The sequence below is a fragment of the Pristis pectinata genome, chromosome 21 (assembly GCF_009764475.1).
Source record: "Pristis pectinata isolate sPriPec2 chromosome 21, sPriPec2.1.pri, whole genome shotgun sequence".
NCBI classification, from domain to species: Eukaryota; Metazoa; Chordata; class Chondrichthyes; order Rhinopristiformes; family Pristidae; genus Pristis; species Pristis pectinata.
In genome coordinates this window covers 23578648-23589800 of record NC_067425.1, presented here as the reverse complement: position 1 = coordinate 23589800, position 11153 = coordinate 23578648, and the positions used below count along the sequence as shown (strand labels likewise).

The following is an 11153-nucleotide window of genomic DNA, read 5'->3' as shown; positions in this document are numbered from 1 at the left end:
ACTTGCTGCAGCTCCATTATAAACAGCAGCCACTTTGGCAAAGTATTGGTGAACTGCCCATCCTTGGAAGTGTATCTTAATGAGAGTTAACACCTTTCAGAGGGTTTGACAAATCAGTTGGAAGCTATTGGAGATATCTTTAAAATAGCTGCACCACCATCAGATCTTTTATACATCCAAAATATATAACATTGGGTCACTTCCCAAGTGAACATTTTTTTCTGTGAAATAGCCATAAGTAAAGAGCAAAGAATATCAACGCAAGCTTACAGCACAGTTAGACTGAGAACACTTCAGTTCAATTTTTTAATAACATGGCACAATTTACATAACACAAGTTTTGTTTATGAAGCACATGCCGAAGATTCAGAGTCGCTTCACTTTACAATAGGATCTGTAAAGGACTTCATTACGTACATGATAAACAGCATATCTGCAAATGAAAGTCTATAGGCAATATTGAGTTCTAGCACTACTGATCCAGTGTACATTATTTTTTTTGTTTCTCAAAAACACTGCACAACATCAGGAGTTCACAAATTTGAAGCGCACAACTAAACCTTCAGGTGACTACTAAAATAGATCTCTGCTCATAAGAAACAACTGTCATAGATAGAATTTTTTCAAAACAGAATAAACAACTTCAGATAGCACTTTAATACACTATTAGACCAACAGAACTAATTTTACTTCATTAACATAGTTTACAATCCTTAGACACAATGTAATGTGCTAGACGCGGTTAAATGAATTGTGTTGAAAAGGCTCCATTGAGGAATGCAGACTTTTGCATGAAAAGCCGGGGCATTCACCTGCTTGCATAGTTGGGAATATCTGTACAGCCACAAAAAGTTATCCAACACAGCACAAGCAGACTGTGTTAACAGATAATTAATCTCCCAATAGCACGCTTTGTCCGATGCTTCTGAACTGACTGTCAAACAGCCGCCCTTCAATGTATTTACATTTGTACATGGTAAAGCTTTTTTGTCTTTTCCTTTTTGCATATATGTACCATTCAGCCATGGAACTTCCTCTATACAGTCATCTATACAGCTTGATTCCTTCAATCCAGGTCTTAACCATAACTCTTCAAAGACAATTTAGCTTTTCTTCTTAGGCCTCCTCATTTACCACATACCCAATTCCTTGATAAATATACCACTTACTCTTTTTAGTTTGCTCTTTCTTCACAACACATTTTTATATATATACTACAAATAAAATTAACAGGAAGAAAGGAACAAATTGACATTAAACATTTGCAAAATTTAAGCTTAAAATGTACAAAAGTGTATTTTCTGCAAAGTAATTTTACATTTTTACGTTGGTGAAGGCCACACCCACTGATTACTGTTCATTGAAGTCCAATGCTTTATTCGGTGGGTTATCACACTACAAAAGTGGCCTTGATTGAAGGATGTCCTTAATAGTTACCTTCATTTATTTTTCCATGTCTGTATTATCGTGCTTCAATGTCTTTGTGTGTGTGAGAAGGGGGCCTGTCTCTTGCCTCTGTGCTAGTCAAAGGAGTAGTCCTTCTAGGAGAACCAGCACGTGCCCCACCTGTCGGTATGAGAGGGGGAGGAGCACTCAGAGCTGCTGTGGGAGGAGTCTTATTGAGGATGCCATTCTGGTGAGCTGCTGAAGGGCTCACTCTAGGGTAGTGCATGCTAGGAAGTCCTGGTGTTAAAAGACTGGGATGAGGCATGTGACCATCCAGGGCAGCTGCGTGGATGGGATGAAGGCGTCCATGTTCGTAGTCGTCTCTGAGCATGTTCAGTCTTTCTCGTTCTTCCAAGTGGCTCATCCTTTCATGCTCACGTCTGGGATCCATAGCTAATGGATGATCACGGTTGTAGTCGTGGGGCTCCCTATCCCTGTAAGAGCGTTCTGCTTCATAAAACCTTGGTGTTGACAGTCGTTGCAAGGGGTCACTTCTCAATAAGAAGTCTCTGGCTAGTGGATCTCTGCGATGAATGTCCAACCCCCTGTATGGATCTCGCAAAGGATCCCTCATTGGATCCCAATGGAAAGGAGGATATGGAAAGCGCTCACTTCCAGGTATTGGGCTAATCCCCATAAAGGGAGCTACCATCCGTGTCCTGTCCAGTGTATTAATGCTATTCATGGGATGCACCCCACTCATGGCCATAGCCATAGGCATGGAGGTCATCGAGGGGCTAGGATGAACACTGGGCAATGAAGTGGGCTGGGAGTGCTCGGAGGGCCTTTGTGTCTGAATCACCTCTGAAATAATGTCGTTGTCTTCCTTCCGTTCCTCCTTTACTTTAATTTCATTATTTTTCTTCTGATGGTCATATGAAGACTCACTTTTCCGATCTACTTCTCTGTTGGCGTAGCTGTTGGCCCTTGTGCTGTCTGTGCTTGGCAGTCTGATGTAAGGTGAATTGACTCTGTTCATATGCTTGTTGGAGTCCTCCCCAATCCTGCCATCCAGTCCCAGGCTCTCCTTATCAGGAGCATGGTTTTCTTTAACTTTGTGTTCATCAACAGACGAGTCCTTCCAAGTATCTGTGTGTTCTCGTTCTCTTGGCTTTTCCTTATCACGCAGTTCACTATTTACATGATTTCTGTTGTGCTCAGTGGAACTACGGTTGTGTCCCAAAGAATTAACTTGATTTACAGACGGAGATGAAGTATGGGTGGAGTGTCGCTTCTCCATAGTATCCCTGTGGACAAACATACATAATAAAAATGGTTTTATATAAGAACACAATTTTATCCCGATAACCCTACTTTTAATTTAAATCATCTTTGAGTTAAATTATCATCTACAACAGTTCAAAGCAGCCTTCCTGAAGCTTTTAATTAGCTTAAATTAATCACAGACTTAATTGATAGCTATGACAATTTTATAGCAAAGGAAATTTGAAAAGGGGTGGTATTTTGAGAAGTCAGTGGAGGACCACACAAACCTGCAAGTACTAGTGAGGTTGGATGACCTGCACGTACTGAATTTGTGGCTCAGAGTGGGTATTGTGGTAAACTGCTGTAGTTGTTGAAATCAGTTAATGAGAAAATTAAAGCTGGGGTTTGCATATTAAAATCTGCTTTCCATGCTAATTAAAATATTCTGAATTTTCAAATCCCTTCAAAAACATAATTACTTGTGGACACCGATTTTTAGCTACAGTCACACAACTGAACTGACAAGACAATAAGATTTGATTTCAACAATAGATGTGGGGTTGTAAGAATTATTTTTATTGCATTTTAGTTTTACAGATTGCTTGCGACAGGGTGACATGGTAGTACTGTGGATTGTAACAGATGAATAGGAAGGTTCACTGTTTCTTCTATTCCTCTTCGTATCATTGGGGGGGGGGGGGCGCGGGGCGCGGGGATAGGGTTAGTCTTTGTAGAATAACGACTAACAACAGAAATATTTTTAGTGAATTTCTAAAACTTCATTCTTTTAATTCTATATCTGTAATCAAAGTAGTATTGGTCCTGTTGGGATATGGGCTACTAAATTGATTTGAAATAATTTGCAAAAGTTTATCATAGGTTTTTATTAGGGTGAAGTCAAACATATATACATCATTAATCTTCACTATGCAAAGTAGGCCCAATTGCAAGAAGGCCTGAATTTATAGCTGTTATCAGATAAAATCAGAACTGCTTGAATTATTTTTAAGTCTTATGGTGATGGCCTATATTAAATCAGAACTGTTGTCCTCCATTGAGAATTTCCAAACACCTTTAAATCCAATAGATTTGAGTGTTAATTTGAATCAAATAAGCCTTTGAGTTTCTCTTCTAATAGTTCAGCTGATTTCAGCTAATTGGATAATAATACTCAATAATTTTCCTTGCCCAAGAAATAAATGTAAACACACCAGAGATAACATTTGATCTGCTGTTCAGAATAAGGGTGGTACTGCAAGACTAAACTACAGGAAATTGTGATTTGGTTCAGACCATCTGTTGCTACCCTTAGCTTTCTGGAGAAGAACAACCGAAATAACCAATATAGGTTGCACCTCAATGCATAACATTGATGAAAGTTGCATCAGATTTCTGCCAATTTTACAAATGTTTGGCCAGTAATCTATTCCCCTATACTGTGGATAAACCATATTTCAGGATAGAATTTGCAGCTGGTAGAATTCCTGATACAGGACTGCAGTCATGTTACCAGTATTTCAGACTTAGTTCCCATTTTAGTCCATTTTCACTGTGTTCTTATCCCTATTGATACTCAAATTAAAAGTCACCTCAGAAACCATATAGCCTTGAATATGTGACAACTATATAAACCATTTTGTACTTCTCTATGGAAAGGCTTATAGTTTTTTCACTTTCTCTAGGGACAGAATATTTTGGGGGACATATTTAACATATTACATTTTAGATTAATTCCTGTAGAAAATTTAGGTATCAAAGTTTTCAAATGTAAGTTATCAGGCCTAAGGTTCACCAGTGGAGAACCTTTTCTTTTAATAAAAGAATCCCCCTTGCTCCTGACAGACAGCTGCCCATTGAGAACAATTCACCGTGCATTTAACTCCAGTCTCTGTAATGAGTGCTGGCAGGAGATAGGAAAGGTGGGCAGGGAGTAAGAAGGCTTCCTTCCCTTTCAGTAACAGCTGTAAAACAGGGTTGGTAATGTCCAGAGCACACTCTCCTGCTTGTCCTGAAAAACCCAGTCACAATATTGGAGCAAGGAGGAAGATTTCAGAAAATGAAATAACCACAATGTCATGGCAACTTGATCATCATAAACAACGTCAAGGTCTTCAGTAAAACAGAACCAGACAGTATTTTAACAGGTGGCAAATTAATTTCAATATGTGGTGCTCCTTTGCTTTAAGTACAAAATACTGACTCCATTAAAGAAAGAACAAGCAAATGATCAAACCAGGAATATACTCAAGTATTCTGCAAAACTCCAGTTGATTTGCAATACTAATAAAGACAGAGTATAGATTACACCAATGACATATTGCTTTACTCATAGATTAGATTAAAATCAGCATGAAGACCAGAGCTTGATAATGACTAAATTGTTGACTTCAGACCTAATTTGGAATTTATTTTTGAAGGTTTGTTTAACCTTTCCATCCAAATATAGAACATCCTCCTTCAAGACCTCTCTTCCCATCACCATCTATCGCATCCTCCTCTACCATGGCTGATTATCATTTGGTCTTTGTTGGGGTGGGGAGGGTTCAATTTTGATCTAAACCTCTAAGCCACCCAGAGTGAAACTGGCCGAATATTTTTTGCTGGCCATCTAACTTTGGGGGATGTGTAGCAAGAGCAGACAATTTGATTGAGGAGCCTTCTGTTGGGTAGGTTAACCTTAGATTAAAGATAACTTCCTTACTTCTTCTGTATTCCTTAATATGGAGCCCTCCACACTTCCTCTCCCCTACCAAAATGAAGATTTATCACTTCTTCTCTGCCCATTTGCTTCAAACCCTTTGTGAAATAGTTCTTGATTTACGAGGTCTTCCCTTTCACATTTTAGTTCCACTGCAGCTGAACAATGCAGGACTTGGTCCATCACAAAGGTTGCTGAGTAAAGATCAATCAATCAAGGTAAAAGTACTCATGATGGTGGTCCTTGTGAAGACGAGCCATCAATGGCACGGGCACATTAGATTAATAATCCCCATTACGTGTCCTGTTTATTGTGTAGATGCCCAATGAAACACTTCACCAGGACCGGCAGATGACCATTTTAATTTTCAGTGCAGAGAGTGGGCTGTGTATTATCATATTAATCTCAATTTAAGACACCTAAAAGTTTGGAATGTTTAAAAAAAAGGTTTGGATTCCCGAAGGACAAGATCAGGTAGGTAACTGCTTTAGAGGTGGCTTCTGTATGATTAAGACGCAAATGATTAATATATACGATGGTGAAAGTGGAGGGGGAAAATATCTCAGCTTTACCATGAACAGGGAGAATGAGAAGATGAATCTATTTTTCTTCTTAGCCGCAATTATAGTTACTGCAGAGTGGAGCTGTTCACATTTATAGTGTGCCACTCTGTACATAATGTGGATATTATGGTAACCACAGTGACCAAAGTGAAACTAAGACATGGAATGTATCTTTGGATAAGGCAGTGACTTCTGCAGCTGAGATTGGAGCTCCAAATTGGGTTTAGTGAATTAATATTTGGCATTCATCATTTGAGACAATCCATGGAACCAATTTGTCTTCCTCCCAATGGTGTTAAGAATTTATTGATCTCAGTCTCAGCAAATGTGGCCACATCCAACTCTGTTTGCCAAAAGCATCAATGGGAGTTTACCTTTATCTATTTTCTCATAGTGTGTGAAAGTGATGCAAATAATCTCCATGGACCTTCTGCCCAAACATACTAAAGCTTAAGGAATTCCATGAAAGACTCCCCTGATGATTTGAGAGATTTAACTTGTAACATGTTCTAAACTAGAAAGGGGGAAAATATTCAAAGACTTCTTAAGAAGTTTCATGTCAACAACATGTCATAGGCCAGTCCAGATTAACACAATGGCACTAACTGCAAAATAGAACTTAATGACAAGAATGTTACCAAATATTATTACCTATAAAGAATAAGAAATGGAAGGATGCTTTTTGAATAAATTGACCTTGAGAGAGAATTCAACCCAATCCATTGGGAATCTTGAGTAAAGTCCTGATCTGTAGTGTTCCACCCACTGCCAGCAAAACTATTATGTATTGTTAATGCAGCCAGATTAAAGTAAAAATTTTCAATATAATTATACTAACAGTACAATAACTGTATCTTTAATAGCAGCATGTATTCTTCGATTTACATAAGGGATGTGTTCTGGCAAAAAATTTCATTGTGAAATTTGGTAAATTGAAAAGGCTGGTGGAAGTCCATTACGGATAGCTTTCTGCAGAGTCAAATGTGGCAAAAAATGGATTTGTAAATCGAGCATACAGACACTGAAAGATCATAATTCAAAAATACCTGCAATATGAGATATTGTTTCAAATGATTAGAAATTTAATCTGAAGATTTTTTTAAACCAATAATGTCAGCTAGCGATACTTGTCATTGGTGTACTCTATATGCATAATGAACTTGAAGGTGTGCCTTTCAGGATTCATGTCATTTCAAAACGAATTACATTGTCCAACAGTACAGAAATAACATAACTTTTATGGGCATTAAATGGTAGTTTTTCAGTGAATGTGAACACCTCGGATCAGTAATGGGTTCTAATTAAATTGTTCAAGATAAAAACTAAAGTTCAGTTTCAAATAAAAAATACACGTTTTGTAAGTCAGAGAATGGCTTTTCTCTCTGATTTACATCTGTAGAGTTGTGAGTACTCTATGCTAACTGAAATTTTACTAGTTAAGAGGATGGTAGCACCATTTTAATTCCCTTTTCACTGAGAGTATTCTGTTTTTGAAGAACCCATTAGTGAATGAGCAATAATGTACCACTATGCAGAATATGGCTAAATTTGTAGTGTCACAGTTACATCTGGGTTTACAGTTATTTCTATGCAAAATAAAAATAAAAAATGGAATGACATGACATTTTAGTTGTAATTTACAAATTTTTAAAAAATAGAACATCAAAGAACATCAAAATGTCATGCAAATATTATTATTGTGCTTAGCCACTAGAACTAAGTGGTTGTTCCTTGACTATCTTTTATATTATAATTATATATTATTTTGGCCATATGGAGATGAAGTTTTAGGAGAGTGCTCCTAAATTTAATTGAAATTTTGAAGCAGTTAACTTCTTTGTCTAAATTGTTATGTTATTACATTATTTGAACTTATAAATTTATATTTTATTTGAACATGACTATGTTTCCTTTTAAATCTAATTTTAGTTTGTTAAAATAACTATTATTTCATAGTACGGACTCTCAACTTGTGTTTATCAAGATGCAGAATAAAGTGTGCTTACCTCGAGATTAGTGGTATTAAGACGGACTCTTTGGCCTAAAATGGGTTGAAGTGCATAAAGGCAACTCCCTTCGCCCTGATCCAGCAAGGTACCCTAACATTAAAATGAACTGCACATCTAATTTCAAATACAAGGGGCCCAAGTATAGAGGAGTGTTCTGTGGCACTTCATAGGTATGTATGTTATAAAGAAAAATTATGCATATGTACGAGGACACAGCACAACAATGAAGCATTGCACTTTGTGGTGCAACATATTTTTTCTTCCCCCAGCAGTGAGTCCCAGATCTCAGCTGAGATGTTAGCAGGGGCAAGCATGTGAAAGGAGTGGTGAGAGAATATAATCAGTAATTTCCTGCTGTTTTCCGGAATGTTGTTCCCAGTGAAAGAGCACTGGGAATAGGTGGTGTAGTCTATATTGTCTTAAAAAGACTTACTTACAAGAGAAAGGAAAGCTACTGGGGTTTGGAGTATTCATAAATGGGGGAAGGTTAAAACTAAATTGAATGCAGATTAACAAGTCCACGTTTATCTGAATTTAAATTCTGACTAATGTCACTTACAAATTTAACATTGTACTGATTGTAATTAACTTTTCAAACCGAGGTATAGGTGTCCAATATTGCCCATGAATCAGCCAATTGGATTTGGTGGAAGTCTGCCGTGACATCACGCGACAATGAATAACCCACACCTTCGAGTTCACGGCTCTTTAATAAAATATAGTATCGGATTGGATAAGTTTATTGCTTAACCCTTCGTACCTTTCTTTTTCATCTTTACTAACGGTAGAGTCTCGTTTTTCTACATCTCTATCTCTGTCATGAGCGGCTACAGAGGAACTGCGCTCTGCCTCCCCTGGCTTCAGCCAAGGGGGTGGGGTTGGAAACGAAGGTGGCGTTCGGTGGAGTCGATTCCAAGGCTCATGAGGATTGCTAAAGCTCTGCATACTGGGGCCATCTTTGTGGCTGAACATTGTGTTGGATGCTGAAATGGTTGAGAAAACAAAAGAACAAAAAAATGTTTAAAAGGTCTGGCAGTTGACATGACTGTACTTACCAAGCAATGCACGCTGAGCTTAAAATGTATACATACTATTGGCAGCTGGAAACAAGAAGGGAAAGATTACAGATTTACAAGAACCTGGCACTCTCATTGCCATTCAATTCATTAAATGAATGTTAAGTACCACATGACAACAGGAGATTACAAAAGACGCAATTAGTTTGAAAGGGCGGAACGAAATTAAGGAACCAAGGGGGAATTAAAAAGAATTCAGAAGTTTCTTCTGCTTCCTGTAACTGTCTTCACACATAGAGTCATGCTGGGTCTCAGTTTCCACAATTCTCATGTCCCTCAACCAATGCATTACTTCATTTTGAGAACCCAAACCTATTCACAGCGGAATGGAGTCTGAACCCGTCCTTGCACACGTTATAGCTGGCATCCCTGGTGAGTGAGAACAGAGGGACCACTGGCTATTTTCCCATTTCCTTTGCCGGCATCCAACTCTACTTAATTTGAGATCAACTAACACTGCTAATTAGTGAGGTGTTCGCAATCTGTTCAATAGAACACTGCACTTTGCTCTTAAGCCATTAAGGTATGTTAAGTAAGTGGCTGCATTAAAAAAAAATTAAGAACACAAAGGTTAATATCATTTGGGTTTGAAAAACAGGGAAAAAACATCTGCTAAACCAACAAAAATAAATTGGATTAATTTCAAGTCATCAAACCCCAACCAAAATCTGAATGATTGTGACCACAGTCTGCAATGCCAATGAAGTTGAGCATCTGAACGGAGCCAGTGATACATGTTTTAGGTCTGGCCCCATCTATTAGACCAACCGTGATTGGCACCCAGCTTTGTAATCTTACTCCTCTTAATGGGTAACACATGGCCAGTGACAGAATGACTATTCCATGTGCTCCAACTGGGGACTTTGAAGCTTGGAATCACCAGACTTAAGTTCATTGCAGCATGATGCTTAGCACATTATAAAATGATTCAATATCTCAAAACATAGGACTAAGTAAGCATTCTGTCCATGAGTGGCAAATTGAATCAAAATGGAATAAAATCATAAATCCATAAGGTATAATTTTCCACAAATTATATTCCAAGTTTCCCATTCCAGAAACATTTTGCTGTATAGACAATTTCAATTGGGAGAAACATCTCAATTGTTAGATTTGATAATTTTCTGTAAGTGTACCATGCAGAACCATACACCACTGAGCTGTTACATGCTGACGTTAGCAGTGACAATTTACAAACATAGAGGAAACTTCTTAATACTGAACTTTGCAATAACTGTTTACAATTTCATGCCTAGTTAGCCAGTTTCATGGGGTTATGGATCAACCAATTCGTATAAGGTTACATGAAGATCATAATGAAAAGCACTGGATGGTTGCCTTGCCTGAAGAAAGTTAATGAAGTAATTGGATCATCACAGAAATCCAAAAGGTTTCACAACTATTTCCCTTTTTCTAGCCAATTGCCAAATACATTGAATTTAATTTCACATTTCAAATTCAACTTCATAAAGTTGTCGTTCAGTGCTAAAGCACCGAACTACAGTAGTGTTCAGGTACATCACCACTATCGTTCAGCCCTCCTCCTGACCACCTTCCAGAATGTTCAAGTCAAAAATGTGATGGAGTAGTGGGTGTGGGAACACCACCATTCAAAAAGCTCAGCGCCATCTAGGATAGAACAGTTTGCTGCATCCGTGCTCCTGCCATTGTATCTACCCTCTCCATGAAAATCGCACTGTGGCTCCTGGATGTGATCTAAAAGATGCAGCAACACAGTGGCCATGATGGCATCTTCCTCCATGAGACTTCTACCACCAAAAAGAGCAGGAGAATCAACATCACCAAAACATAAACCAATCTGAAGTGGACTTGCATTGTCAGTCGATGTTAGTCATGAAGTGAATATCCTGGAATTACTTTTCTAATACCTTTATAGGAAGACTCACAACTACTTTCATAGCAAAATGGGGAATGGATAATATAACAGTTGCCAGTATTATTCACAACATTGTAACAAACTATAGGAAAAAGGAACCAGCCACCTTAGCAGTCACCTTGATGCTTCAATAAAGTTGCCTAAACATGAATAAGTTTCAAAGTAATGGATTAAGTTCAGCTCCTAATTTTAATTTTCTGTTCTGAGTGTCTGAAAAAAATCAGAAGTAGACACCAGTGACACCTCATTACCAAATGC

The 11153-nt window shown here is 38.0% G+C and overlaps 1 protein-coding gene across 11 annotated transcripts in view; it reads right to left on the bottom strand.

The window, feature by feature from the left end:
• Nucleotides 1-298: 298 nt before the first annotated feature.
• auts2a (activator of transcription and developmental regulator AUTS2 a) overlaps nt 299-11153 on the bottom strand; it is a 940688-nt gene continuing 929833 nt past the window's right edge. For all 11 annotated transcript variants that reach the window (XM_052035563.1, XM_052035562.1, XM_052035568.1 and 8 more), the window contains 2 exons: nt 8683-8905; nt 299-2693 (listed from right to left, as the gene is read on the bottom strand). In XM_052035563.1, coding sequence (XP_051891523.1) covers nt 1463-2693; nt 8683-8905 — 1454 coding nt within the window. In that variant the 3' untranslated portion in view covers nt 299-1462. The remainder of the gene's footprint in view (nt 2694-8682; nt 8906-11153) is intronic.